Below are 23,870 nucleotides of genomic sequence, written 5' to 3' on the forward strand. Positions count from 1 at the left end.
TAACTTTTGTTTATGGAATTAATGTTATATTGATGTTAACTTTTGTTTACCAATTTGCCCTTATCATTGAAATAAAATAATTTTTTAATATTTTTTATTTTTTAATTTCCTAAAATAAAGTAAACTAATCTTAGTCATTGATCAAGAAAATGGACGGATGAGATTGGTTTACACGGTTTACACAAATGGGCAAGTTTTTATTTGAACGCTCCTATATATATATATATATATATATATATATATATATACATGCATATATAGAAGATTACTTGTGTAATGCATCAGCATCAGAATGCATTTTATGGAGTACTTATACAGGTGCATACATTAAGGTTTGGAACTTTTTTCTTATCTAGTTTAGTCGAGATACTGCAGAAGAAAAAAACTGCAAAATCCTATCCAATTATCGAAACCAAAGAATATTGAAGAAAAAATGTCTACCTCTTGTGGCAAAAGCCATCAAACTAATTGAAATAAATGAATTTTTTTACCATAAAAGAATTTCACACTCCTCTTTTTTATATTTGGAGTTTTCTTTGTATATTATAGGAAAGAAACGTCTGACTCCTTCATGTATGCTCCATTTGGCTTGGGGGATATAACTCAGTTGGCAGAGCTCCGCTCTCAAAACGGGGTTGTGGAAAAGCAATACAAGCGTCGGGCTGCTAGAAGTGGTGTTTCCTTGTTTTGGAATCTTTTATCTATGTTTTAAATCATTTTAATGTTTTTTTATTTTTTGTCTTTATGAATGTTATAATATGATTTTGTGTGTTTTTAGAAAGTGATAATGTTTTTCTTGTTTAATAAAATTAAATTTGAAAAAAAATCTATACTAATATTAAATTAATTGTTTAAAAAATTTAAGTTTTTATGTAATTTCTTTAGTTCAATTTTTTTTATTATAATTTAATTTAAGTTTAATGACAAAGTAATTTATTTTTGGTTTAATAATATAATTTTTTATTAAAATAATAATTAAATATTTATGTTAAAGCTCAATGATTATATTAACTATATTTTAGATTCTTTATTTTTTAAGTACGATATTTATCGTGGATTTGATTATATTTATCTGCAGTTAATTATACGAATTCAAACTTTAAGGTTTAATAAGTTGTACTTACACAAAATATACTTGTAATCCTCAATTTTAAGTAATATGCATTAAAAAATAATATTTCAGGCCCATCTATCGAATCGTTGCAATTGATGTTGGATTCCAAAGAGAAGGAAGAGATCTTTGGAAAGTGGGTTTTTATGATACGATCACGAATCAAACTTATTTAAACGTTCCCGCTATTCTATATTTCCTTGAAAATTGCGCTCAACCTACATGAATTGTTCATGATATTTTAAAAAAGGCACAGATTTATAAGGAACTTTACCTTAATCAAGCGAAATTCAATTAAATTAAGGAAATAAAAACCAAGGGTAGAATAGTAATTTCTATATAATTTTGGATATCTTTTCTATACTATGTTTTTTTATTTCCTTCTAATTTGTTTAGGAAACCAGATATTATATTTTTCATAAATAAATAATAAAAAGGATAGTTCTGAAAACCCATTGTAGGTAATAAGGTTATATAACTGCGACAACCGTATCTTTTTACAACAATCGAATATGCACGATAAAAAAATTTGATTGATGAAATAAAGACTTACGAAGGCAAATTTAGACTTAAGATGAGTATCATAATTGGTTGGTAAATTTAAAGTCGGTCGAAGAACAAACGAAATATTTATAAAACAATCCTCAATACTCAGTAATATAAAGTCGATATTTTTTTGGGTCATTGTCTATGTAATTTGTGTACAAAAGTAAACGAAATAGTACTACGACGATACCACTAAAATAGAAATATGAATGACGTCTGGAATTGGTTGTAGTTGGACCGAGAACTGAACAATATAAAAATACATTGTATTTAATTAATGCTCCAAAAATATCGTACTAGTTTTCTTACATAAACGAAGAATTTTATTTGCATCCACGTTACTATATAGAGGTGTTAATGGGTTGGGTTGATCGGGTTGAAAATATTTGAACAACTCAACTCAATGCTTGCGGTTTGAAAAATATTAACCCAACCCAACCTACCGTACGGGTTGGTTGGGTTGATACTTTGATACAATAAAATATTCTTCTAACATTGAATATGTTATTTTTTACTCATAACTTCTTTTTCATCATCAACCATTTGATACAACTTATCCATTGTTATTACGTATATAACATTCAGTTAATTTTCTTAAATTACATATATATGTTCACAGTTACTGAACATATATACGAATGAGTTATATAGATATGTGAATAGTATATGAAGAGCGCACATGATAGTGTAATTGTCTAATGTATATAATAATATAAATTCAACAATCATATTAAATCCAAGAAATAAAAGGATATCGGATTCATCGGGTTGGGTTGAGTTCAAATAATAGTAACTCAATATCAACCAAATACCTACAGTTTGAAAATTTTACAACTTGACTAGCTACATCAGGTTGAGTTATTTTCGCGTTGGATTGGGTTGGATTAACCGAATTGACTGGGTTGATCAGGTTTTTGAGCACCCCTATTACTATATACTTCGAGCATCTTGATTGTTTAAAAATGACCATATTTCTTTAAAATAATTAATTAATATGTTGTTAAATTTATTACCCTGCACTAATAATTTTATCAAATAAATTTAATGAATTAAATTAATTATAAATTGTTTCATTGCCATTTAAATATAATTGCATTTAAAATTGAAACAAATTATTCAAGCATGTTATTGTTATCTAGCATAAATATTCGCCTCTACTAAACAATAAATCCATGAATAATAAAGAAAAATAATAATTGATGTGAATATATTTCAATCTAAATTAAAAGATATTGCTCAATATGTTGTATGTAGTGTTCTTTTAAATAGTTAAACAGATATTTATTTGGGGTATCAAGGCTGGGTTCACGTGAGAACAACCTATTTTCATAAAACCATTTTTTTACACTTAAAACTTCACAGCAAAACACTGTGAAAGTAACCTTCACGGTGTTTTTGCTGTGAAGGTTCAGCTTTTTGACTTTTTTTTACTTTCACAGCGTTTTGCTGTGAAGTTTCAAGTGTAAAAAAATGGTCTCACATGATCCCAAGTATATAATTATATATATATATATATATCTGTATTTTAAAACTAAGTTTTTTTTCTAATTAATCATTATAAAATGTAAATAAATATGATATATAATATCGTTTTTATGATATTCTTTCTTGAATTATCATCATCTTTGACTTATTTAGTAAAAGATGAATAAATGCTTATATTTTAACAGAAAGTTGTTAGTTTTTTAAATATTTTCATATGGGGATTATTTTGGAGTAATTTGAAACTTTTGGACTAAACCTGCAATCAATCAATAATCCATGGACGAAAGTTGTAATTTACTTATCTTTTTATTACCCGGTAGGTTATAATGCAAAATAATGTGATTAGAAGATCAACATATACAAGAAGATGGAGTCATCTCTACGTTTCTTGAACATCTTTCTTTGCAAAACCATCAATATATACATGAGAATCGTAAGAATTGATCTCCATCATTAGATGCACTAGATTAATCCTTGTATCAAGCGTGATTTATGGGTGAATTTGATATAAACAGTAAGTAATGGTCCAGATCCCTTCTCACGCTTCTCACATTAGCTCTCATTCTCATACGATCCTTCACTTATGGCTATAGACGAATGATCGTGTGAGAATGGATATTATGGTGAGAAGTGTAATAATAGATCTGAACTCTTGATTACTTTTAATCTCATGTCCATCTATGAATTGCGTTTTAGAAAGAAATTAATCTAGTGCACCTTTGACATTCAATTAAGATTGATTCAAGTGTGGAGATTTTTTCTTACGTTTTTCACCATAACTTTCATTTTTACCGGATCTCAACCCTGTATAGCTATGGTGGTAATCTGATTTGGCTGGCTTCAAGATTGGTTAAGGTTTATAGTTTCATTTCTTAGTGATTAATTTGTATACCATGCACTTATGGGTTCTTGTGGGGAATCATGAAATGGTATACTAATATAGCAAACCATTAAAAAATGCAACTGTAAAAACCTACCCGATCTTGAGACCATGGTTCGTACCCATATGATCACGTCATCAAGGATTTTGCAGGCAGATTTACCTGGTTAGCTCGATTAACTGTTTTCACTGGACTGGAATAACTTTCATCTATACGATTCAAAAGGACTCATTTTTTTGCTTGCAAACTGTTTGCCAAAATGTCCAAATGAATTTTCAAGGTTCAAATGGAAGACCGTATTGGGGAATAGTCGCAGATGGGTCTATACATACATCCGAATTGCCAGAGGTACCGATCATCTTTTCAAAAGAAAAAGGTACATATCCTATTGTTGGTGTTATATATTTGGTTTAAATCTTTATCAAATTCAATGTCAATTACAAGTATCTTTATTTGAAAATCGATAAACACAACTTTTTCAAAGAACTATTTGATAATTGATAAACCTAAATTTTTCAAGAACTCTAATGACCATATATAGAGAGGGGGAGAATTCACGGGAAAAACCTTAAAAGAATTAAGAAACACTTTGGTAATCATTCATATCTGGACAATATATATATATGCATACAAGTAATTGAAAATTATTTTTCTTGATTTTTATGCATATGTCCATGTTAGGTACATGTGTGTAACACACAATTGCTTACAAATTACTTATATGCACATATGCATACTATCTGGATGAACGATTATAATGGTCTCTCTCTCTCTCTCTCTCTCTCTCTCTATATATATATATATATAGGGTCAGGTTCATGGAAAAACCGTAAAAAATGAAAAACTGAGGAACACTCTTGTAACCGCTCATGTAGACAGTATGCACATGTGCATACTCATAATTTTAAGCAATTTTACCATGCACACGTACATAAATATCAAGAAACAACTTCAATTACCAGTATGCACATATACAATTAAGGAAAAAAATACCAACTTGAACCATCACTTATTTTTATTATCTTGATCCGAAGATACAAATGCATAACCTACTTTTTTGGTACGCCAATCCTCATGAGAGCCAAATAAGCAACAACCCGATAAACCACCAGCATCATAGCCAAAGCAACAACAGAGTTCACTTGACCATCGAGCCCAACACTCTTAATAGCTGGAAAATCTTCAACCAAACAGGTCCGGTTGCCACATTCGTAGGTCTGACCATGCTCATACTGTGTCCCTATCAAGAGTTTGTACGTATGTTGACTAATCGATATGTATTTGATCCACGATATGAAAGCTGGCACATGTTGAACGTAGTATCCACCGGCTAATGTGAATGATAACATGATGACAGACCCTAGAATGGTGGCTGATTTCTGGTCCATTACGAGTGCACCTAGCGCGAGCCCTAACCCTTGTGAGACCAACACGCTTAGGAGAAGCGTGAACAAAGCATACAAGAAACTTAGGAACTTCGGTCTGAGCCCGGCCATCCAATAGGTTATGATGCAAAACAATGTGGGTAGAACCAGCTCCATTGGAAGATCTCCTATTGTTCTTGATATGAAATAAGATGAAAGTCTGTACATTCCTGAAGATCTTTCTTTGCCCAGTATTTGTCTTTCTTGAGGGAATGTGAAAATTGCTTGAAATAATGGGAAAAAACCCCAAAATCCAGAGTAAAAGAACAGCAATCCTGACTGCATACATAGTTTTCCAATCAAGGAACTACAAATTTGGCTAGAAAATCTATTCTTAGGTTACTGTCTGTGTATATATAGGGTCAGGTTCAGAGGAAAACCCAAAAAAATGAAAAAGTGAGGAACGCTGTGTAACCATTCATCTTAATTTGTAATTCTTATTCTCACACGGTTCTTCGTATCTCACTCTCTATATATAGGGTTAGGTTTAGGGGAAAACAACAAAAAAATGAAAATTTGAGGAACATCCTAATAACCCGTTCAACTGGAGGGCATGCACATGTACATACAAGTAATTCGTAAGCAATTTGTCCGGTATGCACATGTGCTAACATGCTTATGTGTATAAAAACTAATAAACAACTTCAATTAAAGTTATCAAGGTTTCATTTTTTTAGCGGCTTCCCTTGAACCTCTCTCTGTATATATCGTTATAACAGAATGTTATATATGTATATATATACCTGATCTTGTAAGTGAGTCGTATCGGATTGCCACCATAACAAACTGCAAAGAAATGCTACTGCTATAACCTGACCGATCTTGAGGGCGGAAAAGAATTCGTGTCTCCTCTCTTTGATGCCTCTTCTGAGCAAAACCGCGACTTGTTGCAACCACGTTGTGCTCCATCGTTCAGGATTATTGTTGTTTAAAGTATCGTTAACGTGATCATGAACTTCTGCTACTCGAGCTTTCAGATTCTCAGCAAGATTCGACTTATAAGCCAAAGCCAACTTCTGCTTGACTGCATTTTGATCCGCATGACTCGAATCATCCGATGATATCCCTGTGTTTTTAGTTTTATAAAACTCACGAAATTAGTTACTATAATGCAACTCTACAATAAAACTGGCTTTATACGATGTCAAATATATCTAAATGTTTTGATAGACTGCTTTATAAAACTTAAGTTGATAGAATGCTTTGAGCGTCCTAACAAACAAATGACATTACCCACAACGGATCACCCAGAAACTACCAACGGTGTCGATACATTCCGATGTTTTTCAAGAAAATACCTGGGTAATCTGTCACTGATTTGAGTTTCCCATCAACTCAATTTTGTGAGGTTTTGTGACGAATCACCCCTTCAACGACAGATTTCCCAAGGAAAAGTCCGTAAGTATCTTCTATTTAGTAGTGAATACATACATACCATTCGCAAGATCTAACAAAAAGTCCGAAGGATTCATGGCTACGGATGGCGAAAATCCAATACTGTGAAAATAATCCATAACTTCCGATCCTTTTCCAAAATACAGTGAATTCCCTTCCGATAGCAACAACACCTTACGGAACATATAAAAGAGCCGACTCGAGGGTTGATGAATCGTCATCACAACGCTTCTTCCGCCTCTTGCCAACTCCCATAATATCGAAACAATCCTTTGAGCAGTCGTTGAATCGAGCCCAGAAGTTGGCTCATCCAAGAACAACAAACTAGGGTTTATAAGCATTTCTTGCCCTATACTAACCCTTTTCCGCTCCCCACCGGATACCCCTCTTAACGACGGGCCACCGATGATGATATTCTTACATCTCTTTAAACCAAGTTGATTGATCACGGCTTCGGCATGGACGATCTTTTCTTGCGTGGTTAGGGTTTTGGGTAAGCGGAGTAGCGCGGTGAAAATTAGGGTTTCGGTGACTGTTAAGTGAGGGTATAAAACATCATCTTGAGTAACGAAACCGGTGTAACGCTTCATGATACTCGAGAATGGTTTCCCGTTGTAGGTGATGGTTCCGTTGAGTTTGCCGCCAAGTCGGCCACCGAGTGCCGTCAGGAGGGTGGTTTTCCCGCAGCCGGATGGACCTAACATGGCCAACATTTCTCCGGGCAACACTATACCTGTAATTCCTTTTAAGATCTGTTTCTCCATTAATGATTGATCGTGTTTCTTCTTGATCATCCATCCTTGTTTCTTGACTTTGATGGTGTAAACCACTTCCTGAAACTGTTGAATCATACATATACAGATTATATATATATATATATATATATGTATGTATATATATCGTGATCATTATAAAAATTAAATCAAGAATTAGTTAAAATGATGAAAGCAAACCTTGAGTGTAACAGGACAATGAACTTCTTTAAAGATTGATGAAGGAGATGAAGATTGTGCCTCAATATCCACCGCCATTAATTAATCTGATATATATGTAGTTAATCCACCATACATTCATGTGAGTTAAGTATGTGTTAATTATTAATTTATATAGAGAGACTTTGCGATCATGTGAGAAATGATTATTACATTTAAAACTTCACAGCAAAACATTGTATAGATAATATTCACATTGTTTTTGCGGTAAAAATTCTGTTTTTTTTAACTTCACAACAAAATGTCATTTGTTTGTAACATTTTGCTGGGAAGATGACATACATGTATATTTGTACCTACACGATTTTACCTTCACAACATTTTTTTTGAAGTTTCAAATGTAAAAATTGTGTCTCACGAAAACAGTCTTGTCTCACATGAACTCAACTCTCTCTCTCTCTCTCTCTCTCTCTCTCTCTCTCTCTCTCTCTCTCTCTCTCTATATATATATATATAAGGTTTACTTTGCAAATCATGTTATTTGTACAAACCTCATTCAATCAATCATAATTTTTCATTTTTTTTTTATAATTATGAGAGGTTGATTAATCATTTTTATTGTAGAGGGTGTACATTAATTATAGATATTATCATCTTCATTATATTAATTTTAAAGAAATGCATGAAACAATTTCATTAAAATTTCATAACTATTATATGAAACAACTTCATCTAGAAAAATATTATATAAAACAATTTCATAATATTAAACAATTTCATGAAACAATTTCATAATATTAAACAATTTCATGAAACAAAATCATTAAATTAAACAATAAAATCAACGGATAATAATGGTTTATACAGTTTGTACAAATATGAGTGGTTTGCATTTGATCATTCCCCTCTCTCTATATATAAATAAAGGTGAAAGAAAAGAGAAATCATGCAATAGAGGTGTGCGTGTTTATAGCCCATTTCATCGTATTTTGGGGATTTCGTGTGGTTTCTTACCTAAACGAATTACAAGGATTTCATAGAAAATGTTAATACTAAAAATATATAAACAAATAAGATTAGGGTTGGTAATGAGTCCGATCCATGTCAATCCCTGTAACCAACAAAGTTACGGTCATTTTATAAAAATCGTAGTTTTGTCCATCAGTCTCCACTACGTAATCGTTGAGAATTTGGGTTTCGTCGTTGCTATCATTTGGTTAATTTATTGGATTCTGTGCTATTAGCACTTTCCAAATACTGTATTTCGATCCTAAATAATGCTTTAGATTTTACGAAATCAGTATTGGGACAATCGGTTCAGGAACCATTTTTGTTCTTAAGGTCAAAAAACTCGAGTTTGTCATACCCTAGATATAGTGTTTCATAGGTTTATATAAGAGTTCAATGGTAACGGGATAATTGATTTGTTATAAAATAATTGCATATATAACAGTTACAACTGCTTGTGGATAAGATTGAGGCTTCCTCAGAGGCTATGATTCGAAAGGCTTGGAAGCTTCTAATGCAGACTCAGAGGCTTTTGATTCCATACATGTTTCTAACTTTCTGAATTTCATTCAAAATGTTCAAAAGCTTAGAATTCCTAAGTAATCCCCTTTGTAAAACCACTGCCAGGATAAGGGGTATTTCAACTTATGAACTGTACAGTAATGAAATGAACACAGAGAAAAATGAAAAACTGGAGAGAATGTTCGTGGAAAGTTGGATTTGAATGAACACAGGTATTTTAGACATCTGTAATTATATTAAATGAAACAGTCTATCAATTGTTACAGAAACATTATATAACTGTAACATTAAATCCAAAAAATTTAACCAACTATCAATTAATTCAAACATATCATCAAATTGGGGGATATTGTTACAGCTTCACCATCAATAATTTGAAAAAATTAAAATCCATGGAAGTGTATTCCAATATATAGAGAACAAAGAACAGGCTTCACAAGTCACAAGACGAATTCAAATGTAAATTATTGGATAAACATTTAGTAAGCGGTCCCGAATTAACCAACAATACTGACAAAATGGGTTTTAACTGTGCAAACTATTTCGGTTGGGCAATTGTTGTTTGTTTTACTCGACGAGTGACATTCTTCGCTTTAATTGCTATGTTGTTTGCTATCTTTGGTTCCATTTATTTCACTGGACCAGTAGTCGAGACACAATATGGGCCCGTAGCTATGTCATGTGGGTAAAAATGGTCCGAGTCGGTCCCAAATCGGTCTCCAACCCAAGTGGTTGGAGTATAACAAGGCAGGTCAGTCTCGGTTACAATAAAAAATGCTAAGACTAATCCTAGGTTAAATATTGAAATACACTTTAAAAATTACATTTACATGGAATTTTTTTAATAATAACTTCATTTAAAATCATAAATATTTAAATTGTTGAAATGTCTCAACCCGATCAACTTAACACATGAACACCCCTAGTTTATAATAATTGTTAGAATCGTAAAATATTTACTAGAAGGGTACCCGCGCAATGTAGCGAGATACATCTTGATTTTAATATTTCATTTTATTATTTATCTTGGTTGATGCTATAACATGGTCTTATGTGATTTTGAGAAAACGATGATGTTTTTTTTGAATGAAATATAAATTTAAAGATATCATAAAATTTAGACAAAAATATATCGATCTTAGTATCAAATTAACTATTTAAAATTTCTTATTTTTGTGTAACTTTTTAATTCAATTTTTTTAGGGCAAAATGCACAAAATAGCAATCTACTTTCATAAATTTTTTTATTATAGAATTGTACTTTCAGTTTTTCTTATTATAACAATGTATTTTCAAACTATTTTTTATTAGGACATTGTACTTTGAAAATTTTACCCATTATAGCATTGGGTAACCTTTTGATTTAAATTTACTCATTATACTAGGTTTCCATGCCACCTCATTGTCCACGTAAGCTGTCCACATGTACTATAATGATGTGACTTTCTTACTACATTATTGTACTTTCAAAATTATTTTATTATAGTATCTACTAGTTCTTATTAAACACTGTATTTTTAATTTTAATATTTAGATATTTTACATGTTATTTAATAAATGTATTAATTGAATTAAAAAAAATATGAATTATTCATTAATATACCAATATCATAAAACTAGTAGAACACAACTTATCTCGCTAATATTTTTATAAAAATATATGTTTTTAACAAAAAGGAAAATAAGAATTGTTTCTTTTTTACCAAAAAATATTATCTTTTAAAATATATATTATATTTGTTCAAAAACTTTTTACTTGACGTATAAATATATTAAATTAATTAGATTTTTTTTAAATTATTTATTAATATAACAATATTAAAAAATTGTAGAGAACAATTATTTCGTTAATATTTTAAAGAGAATTTTAAAAGATATGTATTTATTTGAACAACATAAAATAGGAAAAGTCACATTTTTTACAAACAAAATATATCTCGAAAATAATGTTTCATATTTATTTAATAAATATTTTACTCTAAGAATATTTAATTTGAATGTAACTTAATAAGAAAAAATAAAAAAATTAAATGTTTTTTAGATAGTAGCAATGAAAAATGAAAATCACTAATAATAATTTGAAATAAGTTTTTATTTTAATTTTAGTTAAGTCATTAAAATGATGTGTCATTCACATCACCTCATTAAAGCCACACAAGCAAAAAAGTCAAAGGGTTAACTAGTTTAAAAGGTAACAGGTTACCCATTGCTATTATGGATAGCTTTTTTTAAAATACAATGCCTTAATAAAAAATAATTTGAATGTACATTGATGTAATAAAGAAAAACAAAAATAGAATGCTATAATAAAAAAAATTATGAAAGTAGATTGTTATTTCATGCATATAACATTTTTTTTATTATAATTTAATTTAGTTATAATAACAAAATAATTTATATTTGGTTTAATAATATAATTTCTTATAAAGATAATAATTAATTATTTTGTTAGAACTTGATAATTATCTTAATTATATTTTAGATTTTTATATTTTAAAATGAAATGTTTATCCTCTATTTGATTATATTTATCCGCAGTTAGTTATACGAATTCAAATATCGAACTTTAATAAGTTGTATTTATGCATAATTTACTTGTAATCTTAAATTTTAAGTAATATGAATCAATATACAGTACCTTATGCATAAAAATTAGTTTTTAAGAATTTTTGTGAAATATTTTATAATATAAGTATAGATATATATTATTTTAAAATTTAAATAATTTATTTTAAAATATTATATAAAATCAAATACTTTTTTAAATCAATAACATTAAAGGCTCCGGCCCCACCGCCGGCCAGCTGTCCACAGTTGGATGTGATCTCTCCGTCACAAATGGTTACACCGTCATCTTCTTAAACCCTAACTTAACGTCACCGGAAACTCAAATTGGCTTACTCTACTTGTACTTTCAGCTTTATCCATTGTACCTTCGTTCTTTCACCTAACCATTGATTACATCTCTCACGTGAAGTTGTAAAAGGGAACCGAAAACCCTTAACTAAGAAGCATCTTCATTTGGTGGTTTGATTATTTCTAGGGTTTGCTGAAACGGTAAAATGTCAAAATCGTTTATGTTCAAGTATTAATGTATTATATCTGTCGTTATTAGCTTCAGTTTTTAATTCTATATCCTTTTTGTTATAAAATTTGAAAAGGGGTGAAGAGATACGTTCAGATCCAGATCTGTTAGAGTGAATTCAAGTGGAGGTTCACTAATGGCTTCCAAATTGGTAATGATTGTGGTCTCTGTTCTTGATCTGATTGCATTCGGTTTGGCTGTTGCTGCTGAACAAAGGAGAAGCACTGTGAGTAGCTTACGTTCTTAGTTCTTTTCTCGATCTGTACTCATTTGGTTGCATTTTGTATCAGTTCTGTTTTATCTTATTGATTTACTTCCTGCATTTTAGTGAACACAAGATAGTTCAATAACAATTGATCTTGTTATCTGTTGAACTTTCTGCTTGATCTAATTTTATTTGTGTGAGATTGAATCCTGATCTGATTACTTGATTGAAACCCTGCTTGATTGAAACCCTGCTTGATTGCTAACCTATGAAAGAGATTTTAATTCAAGTTGTTGTTTGTTCAGAATGATTTGGGCACCCCAAATGTTGCTTTGATTATGCAAATTCTGTTACCATGATGTCTATATAACTTGAGCAAAACTTTAATCTGTTTCAGTAGATCTCATGGTTGGATTTAATCATAATGTGGCCTATTTTGGTTTGATTATGTGAATTAATGAGAAAAAAAACCTCCCAAATGTTGCTTTGATTATGCAAATTCTAGTACCATGATGTCTCTAAAACTTGAGCAAAGCTTTAATCTGTTTCTGTAGATCGCATGGTTGGATTTCATCATAATGTGGCCTATTTTGCTTGGTTTTCAATTCTTTTCCATGTTAAAATAAGATGCTTATACTATTGCGATTGAGGTTTTTGAAGTAGAATCGACTGCTTTCATTTGTGTTTCTGGTTGCTTATGCATTGCATTTCAGCTGCATATTTCTGCTTCTTTTCTTTTGGTTTAGATCATGACTTGATGTGGTGCCATGATTGACATTTGATAGGCTAGAGTACAACAAGATCCTGAAAAGGACTACAACTACTGTGTCTATGATTCAGATATTTCAACCGGCTATGGGCTTGGTGCGTTTTTCCTTCTCTTGGCTAGCCAAATTCTTATAATGGTGGTTAGCCGATGCTTCTGCTGTGGGAAGGCTTTGAACCCTACTGGTTCAAGAGCCTGTGCAGTTCTCCTCTTCATCTTCTGCTGGTATGCACTCTTGAACTTGGAATCTTTAAAACCGTTGGATTTCCATATCTGCTAAACTTGGACCATTTTTTCTCGGTATATGTTAGAACCTCTCTTCTCTTCTTTTTTGGAGACTAATCTAATGGGGTTCCACATATTCTCACATAGTATCAGAGACAAGGTCTAGCACTTTAGGGACTCCACACTCTGGCACAATCTGTGCCCGTCTAGCCCTCACTTGGAGGTAGAGGCGGACCCAGAAAAATTTTCAAGTGGTGACACAATTTGACTATAAAAAATATTCAAATTTCTTTTTCACAATATTACAGATCTGTTGGTTGGTTCTTTGTCCTTACATAGAAAAGACCCATGTTCCAGTCCATTCTACATATATTTAAAAATATATATATATAACAGAACACCAAAAATTAAGCTGAAAAACAACAAATTTGACAATCATGGGACTCGAATCTGGGCCTTTTGTACGAAGGCATGAGCATTTTTACCATCTTAGCTATTAAAGTCTTCTGTTGACGTTTCAATTTCAAAGACCATATGGTGGCACCCAACAAAACAATACGGTGGCACCTTTCAAAAACATAATTCTTTTATGAAGCAGTGGCCCGTGCCACCGTATCTATCTATGTGGGTCCGCCCCTAGTTGGAGGGAGGTGTGTTAGACTCCCGCATCAGCTAGACTTGGATAATTTCTTCTCCTTATATCTTGGAACTTCCTTCTCTCTTCAAGAGCTCTTTTGGAGAGTAATCTAATGGGGTTTCACGTATTCTCACAGAAACCCTTTCCCGTGCCTAACCTTTAAGTCACGTTTCAGGATCACATTCATCATAGCCGAAGCATGCTTGCTTGCTGGTTCAGTGAGGAATGCATACCACACCAAATACAGGACCATATTCAGCGAAGAAGGACCATCATGTGAGACAGTAAGGAAGGGAGTCTTTGCAGCAGGAGCGGCTTTTGTATTCTTATGTAGCATAGTCTCTCAGTTCTACTATGCATCCTACTCGAAGGCCAGGGGAGCCTTCCAACCATACGGTGGTGAAGCCAATGTCGGCATGGGAGCATATAAATGAACCAGGTACCGGTTGGATCCTGTTTCTACGTTCACATAAGTATTGTTTTAGGTGTTAAGTCTGTTGGATGAGCTTGTGTATGTGAAGTACATGTTCCAATTTTTTGGTGTTTCAATGCTACTAAGACATATTAGGGGTTGTTCGTTCAGTTGGTTTTTTATTAAGTCTTATATGGATAAAGTTGTCTATGGATTAATAATGTCTGTATAGATTAAAAAGGGTTTGCTTGGGAGGGTTGTTTTATAGATGGAAGGAACGTATATTTGAATTGGGATGGATGGGTTTGGAAAAACTTGGTTTTCTGCATAAAACTCTCCTTTAAAAGCTTATCGAATAAGCCAGTTTATGTATTATTAAACCACTACGAGACAGTCATGCATAGCTGACCGAATGTAAGTCTCGTTAAACTCATTACATATTACTTCCAATGTTTTATAAGTATTGATAAGTGTTAATAGGTTGTTGTCCACATTGTTGGTTAACTTTGTACTTAGTAGTATGCAAGCCTACAGTTTGTGACAAAGTATATTTCTGTCAGAGGCGGACTCAGGAAAATTTCAAATGATGGCACCAGTAGCCCATAAGGGTGAAAGCTATATAAAATGTTCACAACATGATAGTAGATTAGTTGGTCTGTTGTTATCCTTTACAGGGGAAGGTAATGGGTTTGACCCTTTTCGTTCCGTGTTGTTTTCCTCCATTCTTTTCTTCATAAAGGTATAGAAACCGAATATTAATAGGTGAGAAACTAGAAATTTGCTAAAAATGGTATACGAGCCCGCTCCCTTTCGAAGGGCAAACCTATAGTTTTAAGAAATACAGGGGGATATAACAAAACATTACGGCAACACCCTTCAGAAACATAAATTTTTTTCCACTATGGTGGAACCATGAAGTAATGGCATGGGCCACCATATGACCCACATAGGTTTGCCCCTGATTTTTGCATACATTTCACCACCTAAACCCCACTTCCAAATGGGATATACTGGTTTGGTTTAGTTAGCATGTAAGCCTAGTTTATGATTCTGGAAACGACTCCATAGCGTTGATAGGTGATTGGACTAATCTCTTATCGCCAGAAATGCTACTGATGCATAGGTCTCCGGGCTTTTTGATAGCATGAAGGTTTGATAAACAATATACGTGTATCCGCAACCAAGTATTTGGCAAAACCAGTTATGATTTTGGAAAGATTTGCTACAAGAAGATTTTTTTTTTTATTAACCTGGATATCCAACCGGCTATGCGAGCCGACCAATCCTAGGGAAACTACCTGCTTTGCAGATAGCCCGGAGTCACCGCATTTGAACCTCCGTGGCCACAAGGGGATTCTTATTCCTCTTTGGATTTGAATTTGGGACCTCTAGGTACTTTTGACGTTTGGAGTCAAGCTCAAACCAATCAGGCACCACTCTTGTGGTTACTACAAGAAGATTTGTTATCAAGGATAATATAAAGTTAAGCAACTAACTATCCCTAATCTTATATGATTCTTTTAATCCTTGAAGTCAAAATAGTCGCTTTGGAAATCAACATCTCAACACCCTTACTTTGTTCTTTTCCTCTTTTAGGCGGTTTATTTTCTTCAAAATTCAATGATTTCTTTATTATATTGATCATTTCTTAATGCATATACGTTACATCGGTTCAACGAGTGTTTTCATAACGGTTGGGTTGTCCAAATCATGGCCAATATTTATCGACTTTGCATATCAGACATATTCATACATAGATACATACATAGACGAAGGATCGTGAGAGAATATGAGTTAAGGTGAGAAGCATAAGAATGGATCTGAACTCTTGATCATTTTTAATCTCACTTCCACCCCATGAATTGCGCTTCTCACGAAAATTGATATGGTGCATCTCGATGCATCTTATTAATGTTGATCTTCAATTATGATTAATCCAAGGAAATCCTTTCTTACCATTCTCACTATATATATATATATATATATATATATATATATATATATATATATATATATATATATATATATATATATATATATATGCTAATTTGTTAATAATGAAATCCTAATTAAGTATGATAAAGAACTCTCATCTTCAAGAAAGCGAAAAATAAGTGCATTTTTTAGATGTTTCTTTCATTGAACATTTATTTTAAAAATCCCAAAAAGCTATGCTAAAAATAGATGAAGTGTTTTGTCTTTTTATCTTAAACCATGGGTGTCGGGACCAATATATGTGTACTTTGACTAATTCTATGGGCCTGAAAAGCAGGCAGAAAAATATCAGTGGCCTTGAAAGGACTCGAACCGATAATCTTTGGGAAGAAACCCAGAAGGCCCAAACCTTATTACAAGTGAGCTAACTCCTCGAGGTTATCATACTTGGTATTTCAGTATATGATATACAAAAATAAAACTTCAGCTCTAGAAATTTATGTTATTATAATCAATTATCACTTGATTAAAGCTTAGATTAGAGATGCACAAAAAAAACCAAGCCTAAAGCCCGATTCAGACCTAGTAAGCCTAGACTCGACCTTAAAGTCCAATCAGGCCAATGTTTTTAAGAACCGTAAAAGATTGGCCTGTAAAGCTCGATTAATCTAAAGAAGCACAAAAAGCCTAAAAAAGCCTGATCATGCCCTCTTTCAATCCTAAAGCCCGAAGCTTTTTTTGTTTATTGAAAAATGGGCTTGGAAGACAGGGATCTTGCACATCTCTAGCTTAGATTACCCTCTTCATTGACCGTTTACATAATATAGCATGTGTGTATTGTGGAAAAAAAAAAGGTTTGTTTTACCATCCTAAACAGCCCCCTCCTGTTCTGGTATCACTACTTTCATAAGAGTGGTAAATTGCAGTGTCGTAAGGCAGGTTGAGTGAGACCATTTGAATTTGATACCTTGTTGTGGAAATTCCCGCCCTTATGTATATGGTTGTGATATCAGCTTGTAAAATAGGTTTTCCTTTGAAGACACGTAAAACTGTATAATATGAATTTACGTCATTTTGTGACTAATACGATGATCTACTTACGCTTCGTATTTTAAAGTTTGGTTGTACAATAGCTGATTCAATGTAAAATATCCCATGATCCTTTGTTTAGTTTGATACCCCTATGCCCATTGATCAAACCATACACTCAATGGACACGTATAAGCTTATGCTTTAGTAAGTTATGCTCGGACCCTCCTGTCTCCATTTCTTGACACATTCACTTACATTTCAACACAAGTCGACTTCACGATAGTACCCTGAATGCAACCAGTGAGTGTGCTCTCACACGTGGACAGACAATGGATGTATGGGACATGAAACCGACGTTTCGTTAAGTTTTGTGTACCATAAAAGGGTATTTTATTAGAGGCTTCAGTGACTGGATCTCGTCCGTCTTCTTATGAATACACCAAAGATGTCAAAAAGGCATGCCTATACACCAAGTGTTGTGTTGTTGCTTCCACATTTTTAATCACTTGTTTCTCTACAAGTACAAATTGCACATGCCAAACACTTCTATTATGTAGACATTCACATGTCTTCTTCCCTTTTACAAATTCATTTTCATCTTACTTTTCATCCGTTTTCTTTTGATAGATCAAATTCAGCGTAAAAATACGATTTTTTCTTAAGTCATGGACTTCTATGGATGACCCAAGTCTAATGTTATCTTAACAGGGGTTTTAAATCGTCGTTCTGAGATCTGAATTTAATGGTAAATAGACTCCAAACGTCATTCCGTTTTCAGATGCTTATTAGAGTATACATGTCAGTGTATGAAAGAACAACACAGAGAAAAAGGGTTGCTTTCTTTTGTGTGTACTATGCATTTGAACAATCACGAAGAGGCTAATGGTCGTTTGCACAACATAACCGAACCAACCAATCTAAAAGAATGAAGAAACAACTCAATGAAATGAAATCTGTCGTCGTAACTACATTTCGAGGGGAAATTGCACGCAATTGGAAACAACTTTGGAGTTTTTTTCTTTTTGGTTTTCGGAAACCGACTCTCAAAACTGTTTTGGGGGTTGAAAACAACTTTACAAACAATTATGGGTCTTAATGATCTTTTTCTGAAGTACCAGTTAAGTTTACTGACATGTTGAATTTACAGGTTTTGTAAAAATAAATAAAGATGCAAGGAACTAAAAATTCAAGCATTCAACCATTGATAACTTTTCAAAATGAGTCTTAATTTACCTTTTTTTTATTAACATGGATATCCAACCTGTTATGCGAGCCAACTAATCCCAGGACAACCATCTGCTTTGCAGATAGCTCGGAGTCACTGCATTTGAACTTCCGTGGCCCCAAGGAAATTTTTATTTCTCCTTGGATTTGAACATGGGACCTCCTGGTTAATTTACCTTTTTTATGATCAAGTTTAGAAAAAACGATGTATCACATGAAAACCAATATGATCTGTTTTTCACAGTGATTATTTTAACTACAAAATACATAAAAACGATGCTTTCTTAATCGTAGGGGGTGTTTGGGATTGTTTATTTGAAACAACTTATGTTTTTCAACAAAAGTCCTTATCAACTTATTATAAGTTATAATTGTTTACCTTTTTCAAAAACTCATTATTACCGGTTTGACACTGGTATAAACTGTTTATTCAAACACTCAAGAATACTTATTACCGATGTCACATTAGAATAAGTTAATAAGTTGTTTTTATAAGCAATTCCGAACACTCCCATAATATATTTAAATTTAATAAAAATGTAAAATTAAAATGTATTGTCTTATTATAATTTACCAGATATGCCATATTACAAATACTTTTCTTTCGATTGATCATAACAAATACATACCTGTATTTATTTCTACAAAACCAGTATGCAAAAACACATCAACCTCATGTTAACAGTTAATAAAATGAAATATGTAAAGTCGTGTTTGTCAGACATAAGTTAACTTATTTTTTGAACTTATTTAAAATTCACGTTTGGATGAACAAAAAATAGCTTATAAGTTTCACGAGTTTTTTTTTGTCAGTTTCTTCCAGTTATATCCCTGGATGAGCAAAAACTAACTTATTGAAACACTCTTAGAATAGTGTTTCAATAAGACCCTGTTTGTTTTTTCAAATAAAGCTCTTATTAGCCTCTTATGTCTGATTAGTTAAGAGGTATGATCATTCAGACTGTTTGTTTTTTTTTTCTAATTTTTCGGAGGCACTTATGTTTTATTCACCTTTTATCTGATAAGAGATAAACCAATCTCCTTATTGTTCTCCAAACTCTTAGCAACCACGTTTTTCTCAATCGATTAAACTTAATCGATCCTCACTTGTCTCAATTGATGTATTTTCATAGGATTTTTATCTGTTAAATACCGTTAACTGCATATTTTTGTTTAAATGAATACTAATTATATAATTTAGATATAAATTTCGTAATGACAATGAATAAATATATGAAATTGTATAAATTTATCTATAAATTTAAAACTATAATTTTCTAATGGATAAAATAGACAATTTAAACAAACTTATACATTTATCACTTTACAAAAACAAACAGTCTTATTGATTCGGATTTTATACTTCAACACCACATCTTATTAACCATAAATAAGACTTCAAACTTCAGCACCTCTTAAAAAACAAACAAAACCTAAGTTTCATGAGTTCTTTGTCATTTTTTTTTCAATTATATAACTTAATGATTAATTAATAATTAATTTTAATTATAAATATTATTTTGAAAAGTTTATTTCTAGATCCATAACAAAATATCAAGAAAAGGAAATTAATTTTATTTTAATGAATTTTTGCTTTTTTAAAATGAATAATTTAATACAATATATATATAGATTGTAATCTAAAAAAATAGAATATAAAATGTTTAAAAATAAAATAGAGAATATTTAATTATTAAAATTATATTTGCAGAAGGGAATATAATCATTCAAGAAGCTTAAGATTTTGATATAAAACTAATTAATAGATCTACAAACCACTTTGATTAATTAATTAACTAAATATCCCATGCTTTTTTTTATTTAATTTCCAATAATATAAATTAAGCTAAAAAATCACAACTTGTTTCATCATAATAATTGAAACACACATGTTTTAGGGGGTGTTTGGTTCAGACAGATGAATGAAAATGACAGAGAACAAATTTTTATTCCCCCCAGTTTAATCCAGAATGAAAATTTGGGCTTATGCGGGAGTGAGCTCAGTATATTATATAAAAACAAACAGCTTCTTTTATTTTCATTCTCATTGATTACTGCTTAATACATCTAATCAAACACCCCTTTAATTGTAAATCACTGTTTATAATCGTGCAGTGTGGTTTATAAAGACAAGATGATGATAAAATCAGGATTCAAATCCTATCATCTACATATACGTTTATGGTCATCTAAAGATTTATTTTAAAATTGGTGGGTGAAAATAAAATAAATTGGGTTCACGTGAAGCCAACATGTTTTCCTGAGACGCATGAAACCATAAAATAATACTGAAACTTCACAGCAAAACATTGTGAAGGTAGAAAAAATTTCAAACCTTTACAACAAAAAACATTGTGGTGGTCCCACAGGTCTCAGAAAAACAATTTGATCTCAAATGATTCCAAGTATATATGTGTATTCGGTTACAGGGTTGGGTTCATATGAGACTGACCTGTTTTCGAGACTACTTTTTTATACTTAAAACTTCACAGCAAAAAGTTGTAAAGGTAAAAAAAAAAAGTGGAACCTTCACAACAAAAACACTGTGAAGGTTACCTTCACAACGTTTTGCTGTGAAGTTTCAAATGTAAAAAAATGGTCTCAGGAAAACTTGTTGGTGTCACATGATTCCAAGTCTACGGTTACAAACGATTATAATTTATCTATCTATACTATCTTATAAATCAGATTTATCAAAAGTCATAAAAACAATTTTTAATGCACAAAGTACTATACATTTATACACAAAGTCTTAAAAGTTTTAAAAACAACTCATAATGCATTAAGTAATATTATTTTATGCATTCAGTCTTAAAATCTCTTAATTTACAATTAAACTAACATATAGTACAAGTTATCAATGCACATTATTACATTTTCTTTTCATGTTTCCAAAATATTTTTGACATATTTCATTAATGTCTTCACCTTCTTTTACCTCTATGTCTTCTCTCCATCCCCCAAAGTGAAATTCAAACTGATATTCATCATGAGTTATCAAAAGTTCTCTCATTTATCTCTTATTCAATTGCTCTAGAACTCTCGATCTTTTGATTCTTTGCTCTTGGTGTAAATCGAACATATTTGTGGAGTCGTTTAAATATGTTGGATTTTAAATATATTGGATTTTAAATTGTCATACAATTTTTTTCATCGATATACTGTAACTGGAACCATAACTCTTATTTATTCAAATTGTATTAATATGTAAAAACCAAGTGTAACTTATATCATCGTTAACTATTCTCTAATAAAACCAATAAAACTTCAAAATCGATAAAATTTACAGCTCATATTCAAACATGCATTTAAAATACTTTTAAAATGAAAATTGCGTTTAATTAATATTTAAGAGTAATTAATAAACTTGAATTAAGATGAAAGAAATACGGCGGATGGATGAATGAAAGGGCGGAGGGCATTGATGGGTATCAAGCCACGTGGTATGTCTGTCACTGGCTTAAATCATGACCATGTTATTTCCATTTTAATTTAATTTAATTAATCCAATTAATTTAATTTAATTAATCCAATTAAATTAATTTAACGCCTTTTTCGTCTATGTGTACACGTTTATGCAACCAAAAATTTTACTCTGCAAATTTTTATTTTATTTAAAATAAATTTTTATTTTTAAAAATATATTATAAATTTCATAAATCTATCTTTAATTAATTATTAAATCATTATAAGTTTTGACAAGTAAGGTTTTAAATGATTTGAAATATCATGTGATGTTGAAAGCAAATGTCAAGGTTTAGAGGTTGTTTACTAAACGTTTAGTTGATAAATGTTTATTGGGTAATTTTTTTTACTGGATTAATATGACAAAAGTCAAAAATCTTACCGGTAAAAGCAATGATAAAGATGAAGAGTCTTATTCGTTAAGTGAATGTGACGACTCTTGCCCGGATAAGTGTTTACCGGGTAAATTGTTGCATACGATTCCATTTTGATTTACTACAATATTACCCAGTAAAATAAATTATATGTTGACTCCTAACGGTAAATGCTTACCGGATAAGTATTTAGATAAACAGTCCCTTAGAGCATCTCCGATGCAAGCTTATTGTAAAGCTTTTTACTATTTGAAAAAACCATTAAGAAGACTAATAATGTTGAAGCCAAAGGTTTTTAAAAAGGTTATTAAGCAAAAAGTCATTTCACACCAATATATTATTGAATATTGGATAGTATTTGATAAAAACTCTTAAAACTATTTTTTATGTGTAAAGTACTGTTTATTAATGCATATTACTTAAAACTCAAGATTGCAAGTAGATTGTATGTAAGTACAACTCATTAAAGCTCCATATATGAATTCGTGTAACTAACTGCAAATAAATATAATCAAATACAAGATAAACATCTTATATTAAATATAAAAAATCTAAAATATAATTAGAATAATCATTGAGTTCTAACAGAATATTTAATTATTATCTTTATAAAATGTTATATTATTAAACCAAAAATAAATTATTTCGTTATTAAACTTAAATTAAATTATAACAAAAAAAAAATTAAAGAAATTACATAAAAAATGAAAACTTTTAAATAGTTGATTTGATATTAATATTGATATATATTTTTTCGATTTTTTATGATATCTTCAAATTTATATTTTATTCAAAAGTAAAATCATTATTGTTCTCTTAAAAACACATAAAATCGTCTTATAACATCGACAAAGACAAATAATAAAATATAACATTAAAATCGAGATGTTGTCTCGTTGCATTGCACGCGTACTCTTCTAGTATTTTATAACAAATACATTATTAAAAATCTCTCGTCAAAACGATCGAAATGAGGTCAATGAGTTTTACTGTTTACTCTTTTTAATAAAATACAAACTTGATTTCAAAAGAAAAGAAAATGTCAAGTAATTTTTAGATATCGCTTTATTGTAATGTTTTTAAATATTTAAATTTTAGTGTCAGGTAATTTTTAAATATCGCGTTATTGTAATGCGTGAATTATGACGGCTAATCTCTGTATCACATATACATACATATATATATATATATATATATATATTTTTT

The 23,870-nt window shown here is 31.1% G+C and overlaps 2 protein-coding genes across 2 annotated transcripts; one reads left to right on the forward strand and one right to left on the reverse strand.

Annotated features, from left to right (window-relative positions):
- Positions 1 to 5,072: 5,072 nt before the first annotated feature.
- On the reverse strand, positions 5,073 to 7,873 carry LOC112514217 (ABC transporter G family member 9-like). The gene is made up of 4 exons (XM_025120546.1): positions 7,796 to 7,873; positions 6,883 to 7,681; positions 6,191 to 6,513; positions 5,073 to 5,726 (listed from the first exon to the last, which is right to left on the reverse strand). Exons 1-4 carry the CDS (start codon positions 7,871 to 7,873, stop codon positions 5,073 to 5,075), a joined length of 1,854 nt encoding a protein of 617 aa, XP_024976314.1.
- A 4,383-nt stretch (positions 7,874 to 12,256) lies between these two features.
- LOC112514392 lies at positions 12,257 to 14,942 on the forward strand. The gene is made up of 4 exons (XM_025120835.1): positions 12,257 to 12,361; positions 12,466 to 12,615; positions 13,380 to 13,585; positions 14,398 to 14,942. Exons 2-4 carry the CDS (start codon positions 12,526 to 12,528, stop codon positions 14,654 to 14,656), a joined length of 555 nt encoding a protein of 184 aa, XP_024976603.1. The 5' UTR covers positions 12,257 to 12,361; positions 12,466 to 12,525; the 3' UTR covers positions 14,657 to 14,942.
- The last annotated feature ends 8,928 nt before the right edge of the window (positions 14,943 to 23,870 follow it).

Source organism: Cynara cardunculus (genome assembly GCF_001531365.2).
Source record: "Cynara cardunculus var. scolymus isolate 2C chromosome LG 6, CcrdV1, whole genome shotgun sequence".
NCBI lineage: Eukaryota > Viridiplantae > Streptophyta > Magnoliopsida > Asterales > Asteraceae > Cynara > Cynara cardunculus.